The sequence below is a fragment of the Apis cerana genome, linkage group LG13 (genome assembly GCF_029169275.1).
Source record: "Apis cerana isolate GH-2021 linkage group LG13, AcerK_1.0, whole genome shotgun sequence".
NCBI lineage: Eukaryota > Metazoa > Arthropoda > Insecta > Hymenoptera > Apidae > Apis > Apis cerana.
Genome location: NC_083864.1, coordinates 5,302,694 through 5,329,622, shown reverse-complemented (window position 1 = coordinate 5,329,622; position 26,929 = coordinate 5,302,694). Strand labels below are relative to the sequence as shown.

General features: G+C 44.3%; 1 protein-coding gene and 1 long non-coding RNA gene across 3 annotated transcripts in view; one reads left to right on the top strand and one right to left on the bottom strand.

Moving 5' to 3' along the window:
• The window catches only part of LOC108000175 (uncharacterized), a 90,406-nt gene extending 68,964 nt beyond the window's left edge, over window positions 1-21,442 (top strand). For both annotated transcript variants that reach the window (XM_017060383.3, XM_028667832.2), the window contains exons 4-8: window positions 5,439-5,649; window positions 6,038-6,091; window positions 10,289-10,452; window positions 11,388-11,544; window positions 19,684-21,442. In XM_017060383.3, coding sequence (XP_016915872.1) covers window positions 5,439-5,649; window positions 6,038-6,091; window positions 10,289-10,452; window positions 11,388-11,544; window positions 19,684-19,823 — 726 coding nt within the window. In that variant the 3' untranslated portion in view covers window positions 19,824-21,442. The remainder of the gene's footprint in view (window positions 1-5,438; window positions 5,650-6,037; window positions 6,092-10,288; window positions 10,453-11,387; window positions 11,545-19,683) is intronic.
• LOC114577832 (uncharacterized) lies at window positions 6,350-10,379 on the bottom strand. The gene is made up of 2 exons (XR_009832379.1): window positions 10,242-10,379; window positions 6,350-8,695 (listed from the first exon to the last, which is right to left on the bottom strand). It is a non-coding gene; the product is annotated as an uncharacterized LOC114577832 (long non-coding RNA).
• Window positions 21,443-26,929: the final 5,487 nt, after the last annotated feature.

Sequence of the window (26,929 nt, the reverse complement as noted above, 5' to 3'; positions counted from 1 at the left end):
AAGAAAGGTAATCGATAAAAGCTCAGTGACCCGGGACCGTTGTTGGTCACCGATTAGTTTAGGTTAGTCGGGGTCAGGTTTACGTGGCCGCGCCCACATTTCATCATCGACGGTGTCGATATGCTCGTTAAAAAAATTGGCGATAATCGAATAACAACTTGCCGACGACAGTTTTATGTCGAATCGAGTCTGTCCGAATGAACTTTTATTATACCGCTCGTCTCGAAACTGATGGACGGATTCCCCTTTTTTCCCCTCTTCTCTTTTCCCTTCATTTTCGAAAAATGAAGCGACGAAACAAAATCTCGTATCGAGGGGATAAAAAAAAAGAAAAAAAGGGAAAGTCTCGATTGATTTTTTTCACGCAGTGGCGTGAACGCGCATATACAGTTGCCACACTTGAATGAACGGAGGGAATAGAATCGATACACGCCGAGTTAATTATTCGATCTTCGACGATTTCGAAAGCGTCGTGGTTGTCGAAAGCTGGAAAAAATTCACGAACGAGCAGCACTGGTCGGCCCGCGTAATCCGCTTTGACGGATAGACGGCCTGTGTATGTCGTTTCTCGCGTCGGCGACGCAATTTTTTTCACGAACGATATTCGACTTTTCTCGATAAACGAAATCGGATTAAAAAACGGACGGCAAGCATTTTCGTATCGGTTGACGCAAAAAATTATCGACTTCCCTCTCTACGCTCTCTCTGTATTCGAACGTTAATAGTGTCTTGCTTCGTGATAAATCTCATTGATTTTATCTTAAAGAAGATCATATAAAAAAATTTTAAAAAAAAGTGGAAACGCGAGGAAATAGTGTCCCACTTATATTATATACGTATGTGTGCGTGTCTTTTTAAAAATTATTATCGTTACTCTGGTTCTTCTGAAGTTATTAAATATAAAATTCCTCCATGAGAGAATGAACGAATTGAAAGTAAGTTGAAAGTAATATTCAGGTGCAAATATCGATGCGAAGTCGTGAAAACTGACAAATAATTCCATAAAATTATTCGACAGTCGCGAACAATTAACGGATGAAAAAAATCGGAGGTTCGTGTTTTCGGACGGAGGGAAAGCCGCGGCTCGAAGAATTATCGGACAAGTTCCATTCATCGAAAAGTTCCGCCGAGAGTAAATCCGTGACGGAATCGAGCGGATTCGATTCAAAAGCGAGGATAATGGTATCGTGGTCCGGAAGGAAGCGTACGAGCTCAATTCTTATCCTTCTCACCACCGTTGGAAAGAGAGTAAATAATTTAGCCAAAGAACAGTGATTCGATTGTACGATTCGACGGTCCATCGTTGAGAAACCCATCAACTTTCCCCCCCTCCCCCTTCCGCAACTTTCAGTTTCTCACCACTTCGACAGCGGGAGGGGTGAAAAGGAAGTTACACATTATTCATCGTGAAACTTCGCTCCAACGTCCGTTTCCAATGAAGAGAGATCGGGGGATGAACGCGAAAAGCGTCGAAACGAATGTCGGATGAATCGCGTTTAACGACAACACCTCGTTACTTTTTCAATTTCTCTCATCCTCCTCCGTTTCGTTTCGAGACGAGCGAAACACGGCCGAGCGAAATTTAATCGAAGAAAATAAATCGGGATCGCGCGCGCAGAATTCCTTTTGTCCCAGATTCTTGCCAGCCAGCCCAGAATCGAATCCCCCCCGAGATTATTACTTCAGAGTCAACAATCTCTCGACGAAGTCGGAGACTCGGTTATTAACTACGTTCACACTCTCGAAACCGAACTTTCTTGAAAACGTGGCAGCAGTCAGTCTTCCGCCAACAAATTCTACTCAGGGGGCGAATCACCACCTCTGCTACCACCTGTTACAAATATGTAAACCTGTACAGGCAAAAATCTATCGTGGATCCCCGATTTCATTCGTCTCCAACGAAACCCTCCTCCTCTTTATCCAAACGCATCGAAATGGATCGATCGAACTTTTCAACGACTGTTCCTCCCAAAAATCAGCAATCCTTTAATCCGTTAATCCAACTTTCCATCTCCGCATACTCTTCCGTGTTTAACCTCTTTCGACCTCTCGTCTTCCCTTTCTTCTCGGAATTGAAAGAAAAGAATTTTCCCCCGGATTCGTTTGAAAAAGATTCATTTCGCGCGGAGAGAAGGGAGGTTTACAAGGGATCCGGGAGCAGGAGGGAAATTTCCTCGAGCTGGAGCTTCCTCGCGGCGACGCGGAAACGTGGTCTAATTTAAGAAACGCCCGAGCGGAGGGAAGAATCGGTGTAGAGTCGGTGGCGTACGTACGGTCGATCCCCGGCCAAACGGGGGTTGCGAGGTGAATGGCGGCCATAAGATAGTTCCTCCTCGAAGAGAGGAGCGCGTACAACGAGCAGCGAGGCTCGTAAGGTTGCGGTGGAACGACTTGGTAGGAGTTGCATTTTTATCCGGTTCCGGTGTCGACGTAGCAGATGAAAGCGGTTATGTCGGCTCCCGTATATTGCACCCGTCCTTTTGTCTCCCCGCCAGCCGCGCGAGCAAACACATCCCCTCGCGCACCGTTTTTCCATTTTTCGCTCTCTTCTTTCGCGCTCGCCTCCGACCTCAAAGCCGCTTCTATTTCTGCCCCCATCCTCCTCGCATGGCGAATCGTATACTCGAGTAAACTGGCATACGACCAAATGCCGTGATACACCACGCCACGCCGTACATTCTTCCCACCACCACCTCTCTCTAACGTTATGACCCACCCCCTCCGCTAAACTGCATCCCACCCGTGTGGACCATTACGCTCTCCCCCGTGTGCCGCTTACGTTATTATTGTATAAATCAGCCGCACACGGCGTTGAATTTTCTTCTCGTTACGTCCAAACCCCCCCAGATTTCCTCCAGACCCCCCCACACCTAGAATCGATTCCCCTTCGAGCCGAGCAAGGGCTTCCTTCTTGCTCCCTCCCCCGCGACTTTCATTTTTTCGAAGATTGCTCTCTTCCGGGATTGGAGGGAGGTCTATCCTATCTTCCAAGATTGAAATTAAACGGCGAGGAGGAGGTGCGAGCAATGTTCTCGAAATTGACGAGACGAAGGCGGAGGGGAGAAGTATGTATTAATACGTACGAGAAACGATTCCACCGTCCAGGATAGGATTATCCTGGAGGAGAGGGAGAAAAAAGAATTGGTGTATCGGAAACGGTGGTTTGCCCGGCATCGATTTAATTACCGATTAATCCAAGCTTCTTTTGTTCCACACCCTGAATAATATCTACTCCCCCGTCCGGCGAGCATGGCTGGTATCGCCACGCTTGTTTTAATAACAACGATAAATCTACGGATGGCTGAATCGGTATCCGAGGCAGGGGGTTTGGTATCTCTTTTTGTCACTGCCGGATTATTGCATCCCTCGCCCCCCTCCCGGTCCGGTTTCGCAACGAAAACGTCGCCGAGCGACTTCCCGATCTCGCTTCCCCTCACCCCCCTGCATTCTACGACATTATTAAAAATCGGGAGAGGGGGGGCGGAATCGATCGCAATTTAGATTCTTCGTCCTTTCCGCCATTTCGATTTCATTCTTCTTCTCCGCCGCCCCCCTTTTTGTCCCAAACAAATCATTCGATTCGATCGTTCATCCTGTCCTTGCTTTTTCCCCACTCCTCTCTCTCTCTCTCTCTCGTATAACGACCGATAGATAAAATGGTAACTCTGGATGCAGATCGGAAATGACTGCAACCCGATAACCGGATATCTAATATCCCACCCGTTTGGCTCGATGGAACGTTGAAAAATACGAGCATCGGATAAGGGCGGTGTTCAGTGACCATATTCGACATCAACGTCGTCGTTGTCCTTCGCCCCTTCCCCTTCGGTTCTCGTTCTTCAAAATGGTTTTCATCTCTTCAAGATCGCGAGAAAATATTAATCGCGACGGGGAAAAGCGCGGCGCATCCCTTTCTCGAGCATACTCGGTGTTGCGCCCGCCACTCGAGCAAGAGGGTCGCTTTTGCAAACTTTTGCTCATAACAAGACGAACGAGACACAGACTTTTGAAAGAGAATGGATAATCAGAAGGAATTATATAGAGCTCTTCTCTCCCATTTTTCCCCCTTTCTTTTCGAAACGTCGTTGTCTTGCTTCAATGGGATGCATGGTTGTTAAGGGATCGTTTGTTGTTTGTCAATTAGTCCAGTTTTTTCCTTCTTTTTTTTAACGACTCGACGATTGTAAATCGAACCAACGGTCGTTCGTATTTTTTCGAAGGAAGAGGAAGAAAGGAAGGGAAGGAAGAACGAGATCCTCGCTTGGCAATAAAGGACGAAATTGTTCGCCCTGTGGGAAGGATGCACGGTAGAAAGAAAACTCATAAGAATTGATGAACCGTGGGTAAGCGTAGGAAATAGTTCGCGAGTTTGGGAAACTCGTGAATTTGAACCGAGTAATCAGTAAACTCCCATTACTCGCCCTCTTCCTCCCCGACCAGAACTGTGTGTGGAGTGGAAACGGAAAGGGGTTGAGGATTAATTATTTAGCCCGGAGCAATAAGATATGTCAAAGGTGGCCGTGGAACCGCCGGACCGGTTCATTGCTGCGTTTTATTAATGGTACTTTTCCAGCGACAAGAAAATCGCCATTTTATTCCCACCGGCAAGAAAAGAGTAATCGTATCGTATATTAAGTTGGACTGGCGTTTGAATTACCTTCCGAGTTATTGTCGCTGGCCATAAAAATAGTTAAAAATACCAAGACGAGTCGCTGGTTCGGTTAATAAAATTATAAACGCGATAATCGGGGCAAGTATCCTTTTCCAAGGATACAATTTGTACGAGGATATGTTCCAACTTTCCATTCCTTTCTCCCCTCCCCCCAAAACGAAAGAAATTTTCACCCTTCGCTCCATTAAATTCCTCCTTACACCCTTTCGTCCCAACTTTCTTTTAACAGTCTCTATCCTTTATCTCGGCCATAAGGTAACGACGTCGTAACACGTTACTATGTTACGTATTACGTCGCTCGTAACACGGGTGTGAAGTAGCTAGGCTGGAAGGAAATAAGTCGTAAGAGAGCGCTGATTTACGGAGCGCGAGTGTGCATTCCTTCGGGCTACCGTTTTAAAAGGGTTTAGAGACCGCCGCTCGTACCGTCCAACCACCACCCCAAATGACGCGTCGTCGCGTTGACAAATTCTCGTCATTAGACTCGGTAATTTGTCCATTGAAATTGTACTTAAAAGAAAAGAATTCAAAAAAGCATTTTTGAATTTTTTGAGCAAAGAAAAAGCCGAGAGAGAAAGAGAGACGTGAATTTATAATAATTTTCGGAACCAGCCCGAAGTTGATTTTAAATCATTTTATAAATCCTTTTAAATGTTCCTGGCGCAAAGTAATTAAGAATCATCCTCGAGGCAATTCCGTCGTTTAATGCGGCGGTAATTCCATCAGGATGTAATTTCAACGTGCTGGCTGGCCGGCCTTGTTTCAGGTGTCCTGGATGAGAAGCAAGGACCTTCACATTCTCACGTCAGGAAACACCCTGTTCAGCTCGGACGCGAGATTCGGACCTCTGCACACACCGGGTAGCGACGCGTGGACGCTCAGGTTGGACAACGCGAGGAAGACGGATTCGGGCAAGTACGAATGCCAGGTGAACACCGAGCCCAAAATGATGTATGCTGTTCAGCTGTCCGTGCGAGGTAATTGCAGTTCCTCCCACTCTCTCTCTCTCTCTCTCCTTTATTTAAATCCGCCCGCTAAATTGAATTGTCCTTAAACCGGAGCTTCGTTTAATAGCTTGACCGACCTCTAACCTCGTTGAATATTTTCCCGTGCTCGATCCACCTCCTCCCCCTCGGCTGCGATTTTTAATTATATGGTAATGCTTGGAAATACGAATGTAACGAGAGTACGGGGGAGAAAAAAAAGGAAAGAGCACGCAATGCACGAAATCCCTGTCTTTCGACCGTTATTTATCCGGTTACGAAATACGGATTCGATCGTGCCTGTGTGTGTCTTTCTCTGTGTGTGTGTGTGTATGATAAAATACTACACATATATATATATATTCATTGTTCCTTTTTCCAGATCCTGACAAACCGGAGGGCTACGACGAGCCGCATTCTCAGCAGACGCGAATAAGTAAGTGAAGCATCGTGAAAACGAAGGTTTATTTTGGTCGGATAGTTACAACGCTTGTGCACGTACCATTAGTTCCACGGGTTTCCATCTCAGGGGTGTCTCCCTGCATTGTGTCGAGGGATTCGAATAGAGTACACGTGGATAAATTTAAAGGCCGGCGGCCAGTCTAATTTCACATCGGCATTTGTCAAATTAAATTTAAATGAAGCCCGGTTACCGGAACGCAATGTCACGGGCGAGGGGCGAATAAATACTCCATGTTTTTATATGAACGTCAGGGATGATTAAAAAATATTTTTAATCAAAATCCCAGCGATAAATCGTCGCCCGCGCTTTTATTGCATATTTCTCCGATTCGGTATGACAGATGTACATATGTCGACGATGCAATGAAAACTTCATTGGAAGTTTTCCTCGTGTCAATCCATTTGTGCAAAATTAATCCCCGCGTTCTCTTGTTCTCTTTTTTCTCTCTTTCTCTCTCTCTTTTTTTTTTTTTAAATTCGAATCAATAGCGGTCCAATAGAATGGAACAAAATTCTCGTTCACCCCCTTTGGACGAATGCAAGATTTTTCCGATAGAAATTCGTAAATTTTTACCTCGATCGATCCACTCTTCTCTTCGGATTTGAGAAAATACAATTTTCACCAAGCGGAAACTTTCCAAAGAGGATTTCCAATTTCTTACAGATACAATTACTCTTCATTGTGTCCCTTTCACCGTGAGGTAATAGACTCGACTTTTCATTCCCTTTATATTTAAATCGCGTTCCCGTACTCTATCCCCCCTAATAAGCTTGCGCAAGCGAATTTTTCAGGTACAAATTGTACGAAGGTATTCGAGACCAATAGAGGAATGTACGTACGCTCGTACAGTTATGCGATTGCAAACTTTTGAACGAGTAAATTAGTAGATATTTCGTCCATTTTCACGATAATCCGCACGAAAATCTCGCTAATATATATATATATATGTATATATCGCATGAAACTTTGTCGCTATAATTTTCGCATTTCACCCATTGAAAATTACATTAATACAATGCTGGAACCTTAATTTTCATCGTTATTATTATCATATTATCATCGATATGGAGATGGATGAATCAAAGTTTTTTTTTTTTCATCTTCGAGTAAGAGTTTAATAGATTTTCCGAATACCGGTCCATTTTCCTCCCTTAAATGGGCCGATGAACTTGATATATCCTTCTTCTCGCGAGGAGGAATGTCGTGACACCTTTATACACCCGTTGGCCCGTTAAAAAATCATCCGACAGGCGCTTTTTATTCCTCGAACGGATCCAGTCGACATCAATCACTTAAAGATAAGTGCGCTTCTTCGCTGGCTTTGACGCCCGGGATCTGTCGTCGATTCTTCTTGCACCATCCTCCTAGACGCTTCATAATTCTTTCCAAGTTCCATCATTTCATCCTCCGGGACGCGAGATTTCTGGGATCTTTTTCTTTATTGCTCCCAACTCTCGGCATGAAATTCATCCTCGTCGATCCGTTCTCGCGAAATTACTATCGAGTTCGAGGTCAAATGTAAGAGCAGCGAAAGAAACAAACGTCGAAAGCGAGGATCGATTTCAATTGAAATCTTTCAAAAATTGCACGACCAAGAGAGACCGCGAACGAATCGCACTGGAACGAAGAATCGAAAAATATGCTTTTGCATATTACGTATAATTCAGAAATTATATGAAAAAAAAAAAAAAAGAAAGAAAGAAAGAAAGATCAACTTCCCTTACAAATTCTACGTAAAGAACAAAACTCAAAGGTGTTTTACGCAACAGAAGCAGAACAATCCTTTTACTTTAACCGTTTATCTTTCTCGAGCGTCCATCGACCGACAATTATCCAATAACAATTAAAGATCGCGAGGAATCAGTGACAATTATAATCGAAATAATTCCCCTTGGCGAATGGGAGCGCGAAGAACCAAGAGAAAGCGGCAAGGAAAAACAGACTTTTGGCCAGGGCCGTGTACAGTAATAACGGCATAACCTAATATTTCGTCGAGGAGAAATGCAGTTCCCAGAGGATTAATTCAAGTCTAATAGGATTATCCTTAATCCTGGTAGTCGTGGAAAACCTCCTCTGGCTCTCCTCTGGGTCTTTTTCCTCGTCACCTGGCGCGGTCATAACCGCGCTTCCATGGACTCCTCAGCAAGGGAACGTGGCGTTTAAATGAGTCTCAACTATCGCGATTCTCTTCTCCCCCCCCTCTTCTTTCTCTTTCGTTGAATAATGTACGCTTGTCCCGGACATTATCATACACCATGGGTGGCAAACCCCTCACGAGGCACGAGCTACCGCTCCCATTGTTTTTCCCTTTCGCCTGTGTAATGAATTATTAGGCCGCCTCTGTTGTAGGCCGCTCGCTAGACGCTTCTCCCTTGTTTCTTCACACTTCAAACTCCAATTTCCGGAGTGAGGATATTCAGCTACCCGAAGGCGAGAACGAACGCTTCTCTCACCATCCCCTCTTCCTTCCCTTTCCACTCCCCCTCCATTCGTTACCTCATTCTTCAAACCTTATTCCTGGATCTGGGTGTCGGTGGATGACACCCCTTGTTGGGATGTACCTTCGGAACATCGGTTCTGGAGGGCAAAATAAATACAAACAAAAAAGTTAGGTAGGGAAAGATAGCGTGGTTTAATACAAATTATCAGGGCAATAAATAAACCTTCGACCTGTATCTTCATTTTCTTGTTTTTTGGCCTCTTAAAATCGATCCTCCAAAGATATTTCTTATATATACACTTTATAGATAGAGTGAGAAGTGGATTTTAATATGGAATTAAATCTGGAATCTCGAAAAGATTTTTTTGCAGATTACTCGCAGAAATGAAATAATAAAGTTTAGTCTGCAATTCTGGAAAAAGAATCCTCGCGAGGAAGATTGAACGGTTTCTAGAACGGAGTTTCTGAAAATTGTATTTTTTAAATTTATTATTTAAATTGGACCGGTTTTCAAGGGGCGCGTACACGGTTTATTTTTCGAATCGATTTTTCGCGGCGGGGTCGCGTGGTTCGATTTTAAGCGGGAATTGGGGCGAACAGGCTTGCATGGCGCGAGAAAAACACGTCGTTTCACGGTGGCACGCATATTAAACGGCCACTTGTGCCGACTCTCTAAATTAAAATGTACAAACTTGACAGTACATACGTCCGGGACGGAAAAGCGTGTTACGCCTTTCTTTTTCACCGTGCGCAGTTTTACTTTGTAAAGTGGCGCGTGTGCAAGATTCGAGAGACAAAAAAAAAAAGAAAAGAAAAAAAAACATTATTCGCATTAATTAAAATCATCGTTCTACAGATTCATCTCGAATCTTTAATGGCGCGTATTAAAGAGTTGATAAGGAATTCTTTTTTTTTTGGATTTAATTCTAGTGGAGAAACGAAGGAGGGATTAATTACGATCGATACACAAACGAGATTAATTCGATTCTATGAAAAAGTTACGAGGAATAATTATCTTCGGTATTTATTTTCGATGAACGATCGTTAATCGATCCGATGCAATCGGATAGATAAAAAAAAAAAGGCTTGGAGGGATTCATTAATGTTAGGTAAAGTTTTCAGTTTATAGTCGGCCACATACTTCCGTAAATCTTGGCTTCGTCGTACCGCACGGTTTTTAATGAATCTACTTTTCCAGACCGAGCAGGCATAAAACACGTTCCATTCTTTTTACCACAAGTTCCGACCCTTCGCGTAATTACTTTCTTCTCGGATCTCCGGGCCCATAAGCTGTTTAACATTGTTTTAAACGTGCGGGATCTTTATTCAAACGAACGCGCGCAACAAGCGCACTTTTAAATATATGGAACGCATTAATCGGTCTATACGCGAAACGGGCTAACTTTGATAACAAAAATTCTTCGAATTAACGACTCTGAAAATTATTTATATTCCCCAGAATATTCGTTGAAATATCACGCTACGTAATCTCTATTAAGTTTTAAGCGTGGGAAAAGGTATTTAACGACAGATGGAAGAAGAATAGCTACGTTCTTATCCTGTTTCGTTTTTATATACACCCTCTTTTCTTATCTATCGATAAGGAGTATCGATAGATAAATTCAACGAATCTTACGTACCTCGAAATCTTACATATCCTTAAAGACCAAGTTAAATTCTTACCCAAGTAGATTCGGCCGATTATTCGATATTTCGTGTATGGATTTCAGGTTACGAGAGCACGGCACCAGTGGCTGCGATAATGGGCCCGCGGGAGCAGAGTGTGGCATCGGGGTCGACGATCACCTTGAGGTGCGTCATATTATCCCCGTATCAGACTCGGCCCATCAGGGGGGTGCAATGGCTCCGGGATAACAAACTCCTAACATTCCAGGTAACGCACAGCTCGACGTCCTCTCGCGAGACGGACTCTAATGAAATTTTTTACATCGAGCCCTCCTCCCTCTTCTGCCTGTCCACCAACTCTCGAGAATCTCCCCAACGAAAGAAACACGATCATAAATCATCGATGCCGATGCCGGGACGACAACCGTTCGTCGTATTCGACCCCTTCTCCTCTACTTTCAAACACTTTTCTTCGCGCGTATCGAATTTCACTTTCTGCCCTGTGGAGAGGTGTTAATGAGAAATCGAGGTATCAAAAAAAATGTCGTTATTTGAATAAAAATAAAAGGAAAAGAAAAGAAAAGAATCGAACCTTTTCGCCGTGGAAAATAGAATAACAGCGAACGCGATTTCTCTCGTTTACGATGAAATATCTTCGAGATCTTTTTGATACGAGTGTAATTACGGGTGGAAGTAATTACATCGATCGTTTAAACCGATCGTGGAATGGATCGCGGGACGAAAAATTGCGTCGCGAGGCAGTTGCACGGGCGAACTGTTGAAAATTTATCCGTAGAAGGCCAAGATTCATCTTGCCAGATTTATTATACGAAATTACAATCCGGGTTCGAGCGAACGGTGGGAGGAGATTTATTTAATTTTCCGCATTCGCCGTGTTTTTCGATCGTAATAATATTCGCACGGTCAACAACCAGTGGATACCGTGTTTGCTGTATAATATGTGTTTTTACAGATAAAACGTATTAATCGTAAATACGTGGCCATATGTGGGGATATTCACGAACGTTGGTGTAATCAGGTAACCGGTTATTTCGCCAGGTGTTACTATAAAGAGACGAGGAGAGAGAGAGAGAGGAGGAGAAAAAAATGGAAAGAAGAGAAAGATTCGTTTCGTCCAACGTTTCTCTATGCGTTTATGCGCCGAATTTCACGTCGCATTTGCCCTGTTTGCACTGTTTCCAGGCTGCACGAGGGGGAATAAACGTGGAGACTGAAAGAGGCGCGGCTCGAACAGTGTCGGAATTGACTCTGGCAGCGGTCACGCCGCACGATGTCGGGAAATATTCGTGCAGACCGACCGAGGGGCGAACGGACACAGTGATGTTGATCGTCGAGCCAGGTTAGCGTTGAATTTACTCTTAAAAAAAAAAAAAAAACCAATTCAAAATTTTTATATTTTTAGCGTTTCCAACCTTTTCACCCTTCTCCCTTTTTCCCTCCCATTCCCTTTTTACATTCATCCACTCCTCCCCATTCTAACAATTACAACCTCGCGTATCGCGTATAAAGTTTTAATCTTCGACGCTTTCGACGCGAGAATGATAATACGTTTTCAACGGACTCGTCTGCGATGCGATCGAAGCGTATATATCGTACAAACGTAACGGATAACGTTCAGCGCCAATTGCCGCTGTAAAACCTAACCCTAAATCGTCGTTCCAACCGCGGAACAAAAGCCTTCCCCTCCGTGAACGAATCTCCTCCTCATCGGGAGGACAGAGAGAGAGAGTTCGTGCACGCCACGCCGTGAAAAGTATAAACGCGGAGAGGATAAAGAGAAGAGAGGGGAGGGAAGAAAAAAGGAATGGAAACGAAGGAGCGTAACAAGGGAGAAGGTCGAGGAGGAAGAAGGGGAGAATGGTATCCCCCCATGATCTAAAGTCGCGCCTCAGGATTACTCGAAACACTTTAAAGTTTTAAGGAGGCGGCGGTATTTCACGGTGCGACTATTTGTCTAGCTCAGCTTCTCTTGGTCCGCCACGGACGTCGTTTGGGTCTACGAGGACGAGAAAGGGGAGGAGAGGGGAAATCCTCGAGGAAGACGGGGGCTCCGTGAGAAGCAGAGAAGGAAACGAGGGGTTGGCACGAAGCAGGGCGGAGGAGAGATCTCGTTGGCAGAAGAAAAAAGAGACGAGGAGACGAGAGGGAAAGAATAAAGGGTGGAGGAGAAGAGGGTTTCGGCGAGAAGAAGGGCGGTCGAGGAGGAGTGGCGTAAGCACACTTGCATGCGAAATTCACACAGGCGGCAGTAGTCTCTATTATCGTGAATTTTCCTTCGGAAGTTATTGCAAGGAAGCGGCGGCCCGCGCGACGTCGACATTTTTCCTGACCGACCCCGACGACGCCCACCACTCACCACCCACGCCACGTACACACCTAACAATCCGAGCTACTACTACTTTTACTTTGTCCCCGGTGTTCCCGGGGACGAGACGGTACGCGTCGTAAATCAGAACTTTAGCCCGACTCGTTTCGTAGTTTCACAGATTGCGAATTTATATTATTGCGCGGTTTATAGGTTCCACCTGCTTCTCCCTCTCCATTCCCCCGCCCCCTCTGATTTTACCCATTTCATCGGTCGGACGCGCGTCCATCCAGGGTTTAGTTGGATTTCGTTGAAACGTGTTTGCTTTTCAAAATCGGTGGAAGAAAAAAAAAAGCGAAAGAAATCGGTCAATTGCTGTAAATGGAGATAATAACTCGTTTCGTTACTAAATGAAAAACGAACGAGATCTCCGCGCCGTTCATTATACCGGCCAATACTCCTCTACTCCTACCCCGCCTCTTGTACAAATTGCACACGCGTTATCGATCACGCGTTGATAAATCAGCATTTCGACGATTCACGATGCACGATATTTTTCAAATAACGAGAGTTCACACGGTTTATGGGCGTACGATGGTCGAGTGGTAGCTGCTTTCGAAAAGAATTACCGCCCGATCGGAATTAAACGGTGACGGTGTTTCGAGATGATTTTTACGAGCTCGCATCGAGGCAAATATGACCCGATAAATAATAATAATCGGAAACGCGGCGCGTTTGAGACGGATTCTCGAATGAAACTCCGGCTCGTGGCCGGCCGAGATAAGCTCGTAAACACTCGACTCGGAAGAAAACAATTATTACCCGATTCGCAAAAGCGACTGATTAATTTATATAAAATCGTGCAAACGGACTTACCGGTGCGAAAACAATACGAAAATACGATGGATTTGTTATCGTTCGCTGCGAAATTCCAAAAAAGTATCCGTCCATGAATGTTACGCTGCGTCATTTCGCTCGCTGTTTACTTTCCCACCGCTCGTTTCGACGTTCCACGACACACTGATCACACGACTTACGCTTGTACGCTTTATTTATAATTCTACAAGAGGTTAAACGCGAGGTTAACGAGGGAAACGAAAACGGCGAATATTGATTATTTTCCTTTGGATCGATAAACAAGAACGGGCGATACATCTTCGACGATATTTTCCAACTGTCAGAATCGACGACGGTGCATCATCATTACGGGTATGAAAATGCAGCGTGAGGGGATCGGGATCATAAATCAGAAGTTGGCCGAATCGCTGTATCATTTTACGGATTATGAATTTACGCGTCTCATCGCGAATTCAGAGGGGCGTCCCTCCTCCACGTCGGGATTAAAGGCGGCCATGAAAACGAATTTTACGTGCGCCGCGCGTGCAAACTTGCGGCTGGGTGCATTCACACCATATTCCATGGACGTTGAAAATATGCGGAATTCGACGATCCGGCGTAATTAACCGCGCGCGCGCACGCCAAAGTTAACTTAAATAACGAACGGTTGCCACGGTTTTATTAATCGATCCGGTGGTCGAGCGAAATCGGCGCTGACGTGATTAATTAATCCGCCGTTTCCGGTAAAGGGGATGGAGGGAGAAAAATGACTTTCCATCGGCCTTCTAACGAACGTAGCCACCCCCCGCCACCATCCTTCCCGAAACGACCGTCCCCGTTAATTTTTCACGCGGTCGCAGCGATTCGTTGACAATCAGCCGGGATCGAATCTCCAAATCGAATCTCTGAACCGAGACGAATGTTCGCGGGAAATACCGCGTTTTATCGCGGTTTCCTTGGTTGGAAAGTGATCGAGGCGATATTTCCATCGTTAGAACGAGACGGGATAATGCGGGAGGGGAGATTAGCTTTGGCCGAATTCCCATCGATACAATTGCGGAATACAAGAAACGTTGATTTGGCCGATTTGATCTCGTCGAATGCGTCGGGACGCGAGATTTAACGACTTTTCCGGGAAGGGAAGAACGAGAGCAAAAATCGCAGCGGCAGTCAGTGACATAAAGTCGGTCGCTTTTTGCTGGAAGACCGGCTTGCTGTCTGGGCTAATTCTTATGCGATCGTAAATAACGTCGCGCATATATCAAAACTTACACCGACTTCCCATCCCAGAGTATCTCGCAATCGTCGCCACTTCTGCAACAATTCTATCTTATATCTTGCTTCTTCCTCTTCCCACCGTTTCATTCTCGTTCGTCAATCTTCCTTCTCTCTCTCTCTATCTGTGTGCGTGTCTCCTTCTTACCCTTCCATTTTCTACCTCGTCGGTTCTTGGTTTCATCCCAAGTCGGAGCCAAGCCACACTCTCTCCTCTTTCTCTCTCTGTCGTTCGGTGACAGAAGCTGCCAGAACCACTTCCAGCGGCCAGATTAAAGATACAATTCCACGATTCTATTAATTAAGAAAGTTAATTACGCCGGAATTCAATTTTCCTAATTGCACATCATCCAGAGTCCACCCCTTCCGCCCCTTCGTCTCGAGCTCTATTCTCGATATCTTCGTAACGTAATCTAGCTCGAAGGGCACTCGAACCCAGTCCGCCCTAAACTTTTCATCGTTCTTTCAACTCGTCGTACTTCCGTTCATTTTTTTCCCCCCCTCGTTTCGCTTCCGCTTTTCAACTTCGTTCTTGCGACATCGAACGCGACACGACTTCCATTCCTGCCCTCGAGTACCATCCACCCTCCAAGAGAACCATCCACCCTCTTCCACCCTCGTCGTTCGATCTTGATTGTTGATTTTCGATCTTCAGCAACCACCGAATTCCCCCCGTTTTCTCAGCTAATCTTCCGGAATCTCCTCGCCACTTTCAACTTGTCTCGCGAGAAGAGATTTTAAAATAACTCGCCAAACCGATGCGCTTTTGTCGCGTTACGAACGGTTGAGCAGTTTCGTTTCCGATTGCACTTGAAAAATCGTAGTCAAAAGCTACACTTTCGAAGAGAATACTCTTTCTCCCTGTCTAACACTGTTAGAAAATATACGAAGAAAAAATTGTACAACTAAAAAAGTTCATCGTGCAACGAGACACTCGCGTTCCAAGGTTCGCTCGATAGTTTATTCGTGGAAAATCACGATGGCATCGAGGCTCTATAACGCGTACGCTCGCGTCGATAATTTCTAATAATTGATCCTTGACGTCACGGGAGGGAGATATCGTCATTGACCTTAATAAGATTCGCACACGAGGACGGTTTAAGGCCAACAACACGGCAGGGCCTTGCGAGCCTTTAAGAGCATCACACAGATCTGGTTCACCAGAGACTGGCGCGGACGGCCTTATTGGGTCACTGCTGGTAGTGGTAATGGATCGTATAAATCAGCCATAAGTGGCCCGCTAAGCTAGCCCACCGAGCTTACCAAAGAACTGTAGATCACGCTGCCGCTGCTATCAGACGCCACGAATTAAATATAGAATGCAGTGATTAAAGAAAATTATTAAGGCCCGGGCAGCAATCCGTGCTAGTTGTTCCAACGATCCTCCTCGGGGAACAAGGGGAAGGTTTATCGCTTCCAATTATCGTGCGACCATTACACCGCTAATTCGTCCACCGATTTTACTCATCGTTTCCCGCCTGGAATAAATATAGCCTTTCCTCGACTCTATTCCCCCTGTATCCCACGTTAATTTCTTCCCTTCCACGATATTCTCGTTTCTCCTTCCTTCGATCGTCCACCGGTGATTTCGTCACCGACTCGATTCAAAGAGCCGGTGTTCTCAGAGAGAACCGATCAAACCGGTCGCGGTCCAACTTTTCCCCCAACTCGGCAAAATCGATTTGTTTAATGCGAAAGTCTGCTGTCTATTGTCACGCGGAGTTGGCGTTACGACTACGGAATCACAAATGATCTACAAGCGCGAAAAGTTGAGCAAGTGGCGCCGGTACAGGTCGGGGAAACTCTTGGAAATTGTCCCGTATCCTGACGCGTTCCAAAACTCCCAGATCCCTTTCTCTCCCTTCTTCGAGCGATACTCGCCCTCGTACTTTCGAAATGTTTTGGAAGTGATTAAACCGATCGATATTCAAACTTTGGGGGGCGAACACTTTCGCGATTGCGAGAGCGCGCAAAATAGGGAGAAGGGGTGGTTTCGGCTTTGCAACATTTACATTTCCGCTCGCCAATGAGAAAATTTCCAAGCCAGAAGATAATTGCCGCCTCTAGAAATTTCCCGGGAATATAAATAATTCATTTCATTTATTAGCCGTTGGACGATTTCGAACTTCTTTTAACCTCGACGTTGAAATCCCGAATATACGTTCGATTGGATTTTTTTTAATCCGATCTTCCTTGTCGCGAGAGATAGGCTTAGCACGCGATCTTTCTCCCTTTCTTCCTCCTCTTCTTCCTTTTTTTCTTTTTTTAATAACACAAGGACAGAAAATGAATTTTCCTGCTTCAATTCACCGAGGAAATTTAATAATATCGTAGGAAGACGAGGTTAAAGGTGAGGAACAGGAGGGGATAAGGAAGGGAAAGAGGGAAAGAAAGAGGAAGAGATGAAATTTGGAGCAGGTATAAACGGTAGCTTGGGGAGTCGTTAAGTATTAAACTCCCTGCTAACTTTAGCGCCATGTTGCACCAAGCGCGTTTTATATATATATATATATTTAAAAAATCTCGAAGTCGCCCATGAATCTTCATGCCGAGGCGACGTATCGGTGCATCGGGATCTCTGCAAGAAGAGGGGATAGAAAATAACGTTGAAACTTATTATTGTCTTTACTACTTTGTGAATCGCACGCCAACAAAAACGAACAAAGATTACGTTACTACGTTTATTACAAAGAGAGAGAGAAAGAGAAAGGGAGAATTGAAGCTCGAAATGAAATTGTTCTCGGCTCGATCGAATGCAGGAAAGAGATACGAGTTTTCTCTCTTTCGATCCGAATAGGAATTCTCAACGACCAAGATTCGACCAAGAGCCGGTGTCGGTGAACGGAGATCATCGATTAATGGCCGAGCAACCGAAAATCCCATCGATACCCTGCGCTACTCTAATTAAACGGTCAATTGGCCCTGTACCCTATCCGGCCAACCAATTAACCATCCTTGATACCTATCCTCGACAAAGGACGAGGAGCGGATCGGACGCTGATGTCCGGAATCCGTTCTGATCTTCTGGCCATGGGGTGCCAAGTAGAACAGACTGCTCGAATATCGAGGAAATTGTGTAAACCACGAGCCATAGGCTCTTGTACTGGGGACGTTTCCATCGACCGTGAACCGAATCGCGTTGACAAAGATTTATATCCTATTTTCCCCTTATCCCCCTTCCATCTTCTTCCATTTCGATTAAACGAACGAAGGAATTTCTCGCTACACTCGTTGCTCGAGCGTGCACAATAATTCGTGCGTGCGTCGATCCTCGAGTGGGGTTTATGGTAAGATCGAGGATCGATAAATTTTCGATTTTTATCTTATTCCTCTACGATACCTTCTCTTCAGAAAGACGTTTAACCTCGAATTGGACGATATGAATTGAAATATGGAGCAATATGGAGCAATATGGAGCATCGACTTTGAAGATTTTGCCGATTCAATATCAAAAGCGGCTCTCTATTGACCGAATTAATCATCCCTCCGGTGATATGAATTTCATGCGGGTATCTATAATAGCGAATTGCCAGATGCTATGTGTACGAGGTATGTAATACTCGACTTTAGGAATTAGCACCGATACTATGCGATCGATACGCGATTAATCACGATCGATCTTGGAAAGGAATTGCTGTCCTCTCTCGATAATCTAATATAATTGGAAGATGGAAAGTCGCCTCATCGGCGGGCAACTGCAGACAATTGTCGTTCGATAACTAATTCAACCCGTTAAATAATTCAACGGAGAACATAAAAATATCGAAAATAACATCATAAAAGAACTAAGAACATCCAAGAATGGAATCGGCATCAAAGAAATTTCCAACATGAACGGAAGGATCCTCGAAGTTCGCGAAACTGAAGAACACGAGAGAAAAAGAGAAGAACATCGAAATTTATTAGCGTCCAATGTACCCGATGTAACCTCGTTTCAAGCATTACGAAATGCTTCTATTTCCACCCACATTGCAAGATCGGATCCGTGTAATCGTAAGAGAACCGTTAAAAAAGAGTACCCTGTTCCCGAGTGAAAAAAGTATCAACATCTTGTCCCGCGATCGTAAAGAGCCGTTGTTAAGAACGGCTACCATTGCCTTAACTTCAACAAGCGAACAGCCATAATCGAATTCTTCTACGTCGTTGAAACCAACCAACTTTCTCATCGAACCTTTCTCGTCTAAACAGATCGTTTCAATACCAATAACGAAGATTCTCTTATCAAAATTACAAATATTTCCCGTTTAACCATCCCTCCTATTTCTTTCCTAACCTAAAATTCCTACGCTCCGTTCGTTTACATTCAAACAGGACAATTTTCCTTCCAAATCGTTTCGCGGCGGCGAGATATCCTCTCGTGATAATTTAATATCGCGACGTTAAACCGCGGGAACTCTCATCGCACATGGAACTCGACGTCTTATGAAATACATTTTGGCAACGTCAAGCTACGTTCTTGTAAGCACAGCTGAGCACGCGTACCCTCGCGCCATCTGCTCGCGGCACGTTCCTCGAATTTGCGTTACGGAACGTACCGTACGTAACATCTTTATTGCCTGTCACAGATCTTCGAATTTCCCCGCTTCACGCTCGAGAAAGAAAGAGAGAGAGAAAGAGAGAGAGAGTTTCGATCCGCGCGCGAAAAAAAAATATTCGTTTTTTTTAGCAAAGCGAGCAAAGCGCGTCAGAACACGCTCGAGCAATAATTATACACGCGTGTTATTTCCATCGCGTATTCGAGGGTAAAGAAGCAGCGAACCGATGGCTAAAGAGCGCGGTAATTAATGAAGACGTTAGCTCACTCCACGGGGTTCGGTGACGTAGAAAAAACCAATAATCCGATAGTCTCTCCGCGAGACGTTGATTTACGAGTGGCCAGTTTCATTACTCTTTCGTGCCGGCTAATACCGCCTATATACCTTTTCCTTTTTTCCCACCCCCTCCCTAGGGGGGCGAAAGAAAGAAGAGAGCGTAATCAGAAATCTATCTACGATATGCGCCGAAGCAAAAAACCGGGACCAAGGGTTTAAACTGAGAGAGATCGTTTTATTTCTGTTGCAGGGGAACGTACGGAAGCCATGCAACGTGACGCCGGATACATCTCTTCCGGATGTGACGTGAGCCACTGGGCCGCCGGGCTCCTACTTCCGTTCTCGTGGTTTCTAATACTCGCACGAAACAGCCAAACTTTCCTGCAATAGCGCACACTCCGACACAGTATTTCACGCGTGTTCCTCTCTCTCTCTCTCTCCCTATCTCTTCTATATTCTCTCTCTATATTCCACCAAAGCGACGGCGGATGGAGAAAGTACCTAGAAATTCGACCAACGATTATTAGATACGTAAGTTAGATATTAATAGGAATTATCGATAGGAGAGGGTAACGAGGCGCCATCCCACGTAACAGAATGCCGGTATACCAGAAGTTTTCATTTGAATTTCAGAGCGAATGTTCCATATATATATATATATATACACGCAAAGTGGTTTGCGGAAATATCGAAGGAAAGATCGATCTCGATTTTCTTTTTCCCCTCTTCCTTGTTTCCAAGAAATTTTACTTTTTATCGCGATACTTATTCTACCGCATTGTTCAACCGTTCAAGCAAATAACCGGGACAAGGTCGCGTATATGGAATAGAAGCGGTGATTTTGCAGATATCCGAATGGAATCGATTACGCGATAGAAACGAGAGAATTATTGAAATACCACGAAGCAGCACTTTGCGTGTACGTGTATATATACTTCAAAACTACGATGAATCGCGAATATATTTCTTCTAATCCAAGGTAAAATTCGATAATACTTGAATTTGCAAAACGGAGAAGCGATAGACGACTTAATCGGGATAATAATATTTTCGAAACTACTATCTTTTTCTATCTTCTTCTTTTAAATGTTGCCCAAGATCCCTGTGCACCTTCCCTTCAAGGGAATTATTAAAACGGATCCGAGAAAGTAATCCGGGGATAATTCATCGGAAAAACGGTAGTAGAAACGAGGTATCGAGATGGAGGAGGAACTGGTAAATTTATTTTTTACGTAAATAATTCAGAGAGCGAGCAGCCGCAATGGAGCGCTTGATCCCGAAACGGTGTACGCCTTCTTCGCGTGCTCTTACAATTCATGACGCTTCTTTGAGAGTCTCTCTCTCTCTCTCTCTCCAAGTCAATGGGATTAAAGTGGCCGAGTAACGTCAAAGGATGTACAAGTAATTCGATATCCTATATATCTTGACTCCGATGTCGATGCCTCCCCCGGCATTTCTAGGGAACGGCGTTAATGAAAGATTTTTCCTCCATTCCGTAACTCGATTCTCCACGACGACAAAAATAACCGTTTGCGATACTTTGCCATGGTCGCATGGATAATTGGACCTACTACTACTCGCCAGTCAAACCGATTAACTTCAACTATTTTTTTTTTTTTTATGGCAATTCATAGAGAGTGCGCGACTTTTGCCCATCTCTTCGGAAAATAGATTTATCTGGATGAAAGTTGATCGCTGCCTCGTTACCTTCCTTAATCTTCCTTAAGATTAATTTATCAGCGTACCTTTAACGATGGTATTAAACGATGGTCTTAAATACGCACAATTAGCGCCACGATCAAGATACTATTTATTGTTAACGATACACCCTAAGTAGAAGTTCAATCATCGTCATCACCCAAACGAGCAAACGTCTAAGCTTTCTCGCGATTTTCCAACGAAAAGAAAGAAAAAAAAGAAAGGAAAAATATTTATACCTTTGGAACATTATTAAACGAGCTTATAGCACGATATATCTCTAAAAAATAAAATCTTCTCGAATCGCACAATCCTGCTCTTTATTTTAATTATACACCATACCCCGAGACGAACCCTCTCCCCCGTCGAATCCAAATAAACACGACGAGAAGACGGAGATTAACTTTGAAGCAAAAATTCGAGAGGTGAGTAAGCCCTCCCTCTCCCCTTCAACGATTCGAAACGAGCGAAGGGAACATCTCGATGTTCGGATCCTCGCCGCTCAAAGCTTGAAAAATCGTTTCACGGTTCACGGATTTTCACCGTTCCCGAATACTTTGATGCGTTATGAATTACAAATAACCCTGGGACCGTGGTTCGCGCAAACGACGGGGTGACGAACAGATTAAATATTTGATCGTCCGGGGTGAATTGCGAGCGCGGAGTGGCGAAGGGGGATGGGGAAACGCGCCACCACCACCCTCGGTCTGTTTTTTTTTACCCTCGGTCAAATACGCGCGTGTCGACTCGTTGTGTAACCCTGGTCCGGTGCCTGGTTTTACACCCCTCGTCCTTTTCACGACACCCTTGCTACTTAACAATGTCCCCGTGACGTTTCAACACGCATTCTTCAACACGCGAGCCGGCCTCTGAATACTAATAAAACGGTGGCGCCGTCTCGAGTATTATGGATCGCTCGTGTCAAAGCTGAATGCCTGGAATAAACGACTTGGACGGTAATAAATCGCGTTTAATTAGTCCAACGAGTGGGCGTATAATTTCTTTTTGGGTAGCGGGGTGAAATTTTACGGCGACGAAACGAAACGTTGGAGGGAGGAGGGAGAAAAACGAACCACGGTAGTCTTCTTATGTTAATTTAAAAAAAATCTTCCATTAATCACGAACATTCCTTTCTTCGAGTATTGTAATTTTGGGAACAAATTGTTAATTTAACTTCGTAAAGTGTATTGTCGACGATCGGGACGAGATGTATTTCTATAAGCAAATTCGATTGTTATAACTGTAAAAGATCGCTGGATACGATTTTCCTAACATTCGTTTTTCGTTCCTCCCCTAATCATCTTACGAAGATCTTTCTTATATAGTTTCTTATATAGATCTTATATAGTTAAATTAAACAAAAATTAGGGTGTTGGAGTATTTTTCCAGAATTTTCTTGAACATTTTCTTCCAACCGACCGCAAACTTCCTCTATCCTAGTTTAGTCGGTACGAAGTAACAATAAAACCGGTTTGCTTGGGGGGATGTTAGAGAAACGAATTTGTTGAAGTCAGGCAAAAAGTTTGCTCGGTCGTCTTGCACAGGCCAGTGACACTGGAGAGGATGGGGATGGTGAAATGGGGTATTCGGGGGTGGTACAGAGTTGGGGTTGAACCTGGATGACAAGGCTCACGACCGGAAACAGTTACCACCACCACCACTACAAGCGGCGTGGGCTACTTCGACTACACCCACCATCGACGCTGTCCGAACTTGAAAAATAATTCAGCACGCAGTAATGTCCTGAATATAAAATTTCTCGGAGAACCAGCCAATTTCGAGGCGGAAAGGGTGGATCCCAGCTTCCGGCGAATTTTCATTTATAAATTCCGAAAACTTCAAGTCGGATCTCACATAAAATTGCTTCGGGCACGGAGGGGCACAGATGGGAGAGTAGGGGGTGAGTACGGCTCTTTCGAATGAATCAGCGAGGAGAAGCGAGATCTCTTTCGAGAGATTTAACTTTCGAGAGAGGTTAAATAAATGGTCTATAATAATCACCTGTCCCGTTTAAATCTTTCACGCATTGAACCAATGCCCGTGCGAAATTATATCGTCGATATTAGGGATTTAATCGCTCGAATTAATTCGTTTCGCGTCGCCTTTCATCCGATAAAAAACGAAATCCACTCGATAATTATTCGCAGAGAGAGATATATATATATCATGATTGTCCGGAGAAAGTTAAATTTCTTCGAAAATATGACTTTTCTTTCTCAATCGTAATTACCCTATGGACTGGGGCTCGCTATGGATCGTACTCGAAGAGTATCCGTTTTAAAACGACACGAGGGTAAGGATAAAATAACGTTAAATTTACGACTGGGGTCGTGAATCAACATGCTTTATGATTGTTCGGGTTTGCGGATGATAAAGGGAGAGAGAGCGGAGGTGGTAGGTAGACCATAGAGGGCTGGAACGAAGGCTCGGCGCGATTCGAAGAGCGGCGAGGGTGGCTGGGTGAAAATTGGAAAACTGCATTGTCCGGCCGTTCCACTCCTGCGGGACACATTCGTTAGCGGCATCGTCCACCGGCAATAAATTTCGCGTATCTTCCGCATTCCCGTCTTTCACTCTTGCTCAAATTAAAGATCATCCCGATCAAAGCAAATACGTACAATAACAACGGGATGTTGATCCGTTCGTTTTTCTTTTTTATAAAACATTTTATAAAAATTGGATCGCACAAGATCCAATCGGATCCAATGTTTTCGGAATTTTTCGCAAAATGTGTGAAACGAACGTAAATAGACGATAAAATAGAGGATAAAATTTTGTCGAGGTTATTGTTCGGCGGATGAGAACATTACAAGGAACTGATAACGCGTGTAATTAATTTTCTCTCTCTCTCTCTCTCTCTCTCGTACGGGCGGGTAAATTTTCGATGTGTGTAATTCGCGAATCGGGAGGGAGAAATGACAGTTAATTTTCACCGTCATTTGCCTTGTTACCTGATAAACGAACGAGGGAGGGAGAGGATTGTGTTTCCTATAAAAAATGTTTGTAGTCTTGCTGTGTTGACGCACGATTCAATTTCGCCGTAACGAATAAACAGCGACAAACGAATGCTCTCTTTCCCATCGAACGACTACCCCCCCGCATCCCTCTCCCATTCATCCGAAATTCGATGGATCCGCGTGAATAGGTAGGAAAAACTGGGCCGATTTAAACCCCACTGGCGGTGCACTCCCAAATTTGGTTAAGTGACGCGATTTCGATAAAAATTCAATTTACCGTAGTAATCTGCCGTGGTATCGACGTGTATCGATATTTCCATCAAAAATCGACAGGAATATTGTCCGTCTTGAAATTCGTGTCAACCGGACGATTTGTCGGTTATTATTCAAAGGACAATAACAAATTTCAAGCGCAATTTTAAATTTTTAAAAGCTCCAAAAAAGCTCTCTCTCTCTCTCTCTCTCTCTCTCTCTCTCTCTCTCTCTTTTCTTTTTTAAATCAGTAAGAAAATTTAAGGATTTGTAACGGGTCCGTCGTCGATAGTCGATTCCTCGAGAAGAGGAAGAAAACGAGAATTACTTGGCCAATAAAAGGGCCAATAAGGCCATCTTGGACCGTTAACTCGCGATTCCGTTTTACCGTGTAACGAATAGCCAGATTCGAAACGCTTGCACCTCTGCCATCCCTTGCGCCCTCCAATCGCACGGCGAAAAGCCGGAATTGCTCTCGACTATCGAAAAACAATTAAACTGGTAAAATATCGACAAACAAAGCTCGATGGGTGGCGGCTGATATTTTATCACTCGTAATTCACAGTCGTTCACATCGTTCGTTTAAACTTTCTCCACTGGATTATTACGAAATATTTAACGAGATATCAATCGGTTCTAATGTATCCGATCATTTCTCTTCTCGATCGAGGTGCGATTCGAATCGAAATCCTATTCATATTCTTTTTCTCGACGAGGAGGGGACGGTTTTCAATGGACGAAATTGGACAGGGATGCGTTGCGTCGAACGTTCGTACGTAATCAAGAGAGATTAAACGGATGCGAAATCGGTGAAACGATCGTTCGAAAGGTTGTGATCGTGGTGGATCTATCGAAAGACGACAAGTACGATTTCAGCTACGTTTTTCTCTGACCGCATTGTGTAAAATTGATCCTTCCACGCGGTGTTCAACAATCTCTCTCTCTCTTCGTTTTTTTTTTTCATTTTCTCTCCTCTTCCTTTTTCCCCCTTTTTTTCCGTCGGATGTCCGATCCTCCTGTTTAGTTGGCGCGTGCACACGCCTCACCCATCCCCCAATGTCGAGAGTTTCCACGCGTGGAAATTACCTCGTGTCCCGACTTCCATCGCGTGTCGGACCAATGGAAAACGAACACCGGCACCAGAGACTTCCGAACTGGACACGAATCGTTTTCAACTTTCGTCGAGAGTTAACCAACGAATCGGACAATGCTTTTCAACCAACAGCAACAAATGTAAATAAAAATCATCTAAAACGGGTTTCTCTTTCTCACGCGTAATTATTATTATTATTATTATTATTATTATTATTATTATTAATTAATAAGACCAACTTATCCGTATCGTCGCAGATTTCTTCCTTCCTCCTGTAAGTCTACAACGAGTCTCGAACAGCCCGTAATCTATAACAAAAGAAGGTGAAAGTGAGAGACGGGTAGCTAAAAGGGTGTAGAGAAAAGAAAAAGATAATTCCTGGGACTGGGAACGGGGACAGAAAAACGTCGAGGGACCGTGGAAAAGGTGAAACGAAGAAAGGGAAGTTTGGAAGGGGGGAAGAGGAGGGATGAGGCACGAGCCCGCAACACCACCACCGTGTTTCTTCCCTCCTTTTTTTTTTTCTTTTTCTTTTTCTTGTTCGACGATTCGGGGATGGGTTAGACAGGATCGTGATTGTATCGAATCCTGGAGTACCTGAGACCTGCACGTCGAATGTTCACGCCGCGAGTAACGCCGAGAGACACTTCGGGGGACCGGTCGATTGTTTTTCGGCGACGGGCAAAATTGATTACTCCGGTATCTGGGGAAATATGACGTAATGGTGCTTTGTCGTAAGCGTTTATTATCCGGCTGTCCTCTTCCTCTTTTGTATATATCTTTCTTTTTTTTTCCTCTTGTCCCTCCCCCTCCTCCTTCACCTCCTCTTCACCGCGCGAAACCAGACAGTAAGCTTGAGAGATTGAATCTGAAAATGTTGCGGAGAGGAGAATTTGACATTTGCGAGATTAAGTGATACTTCTTGCGGTCGCGTTGCCATTGACGATGATAAATCATCGGTTCGAATTTTCGAACGATGGCCCCTCGTATCGCTGGAATTTTTAGGTTGAGTACCATCGATCAACCTTTCTTTTTTCCACCCTTCGGCTGGCTCTGCTCTCTTTCTCTCCTCTTTTTTTTTCTTCTTCTATTCTCTTTCCCCTGCTCTTTTTTAAATCGTCGATGCTGTTTGGTAACCGTTCGCCGTGCTACTCGCCGTGCAAACAACAAACTCGTTTCCATCGTTGCAGCGAGAAATTGCGTCGAACGGTGTGCAAACGCTTGAGTAATTTGCGTATCGCTTCAGCTCGGAGTAACTTCGATAAGGAATGTAGTTTAAAAAAAAAAAAAGAAAAAAAAAGAGTAGAAAAAGAAGAGAGAGAAATAGAATAAATTCGTCGTTAGTTGGTAAGATGGAAAAACGAGGGAGGAAACGAGGGAGAGAACAAAGGAGAGAAAAGAATTAAAAAAGAAAAGAAAAAAAAGGAAGAATGCCGAGTAACTGCACAACTGTGATGCTGTGTGATACAGGTGGAAACGAACGTGAGATAGAGTCG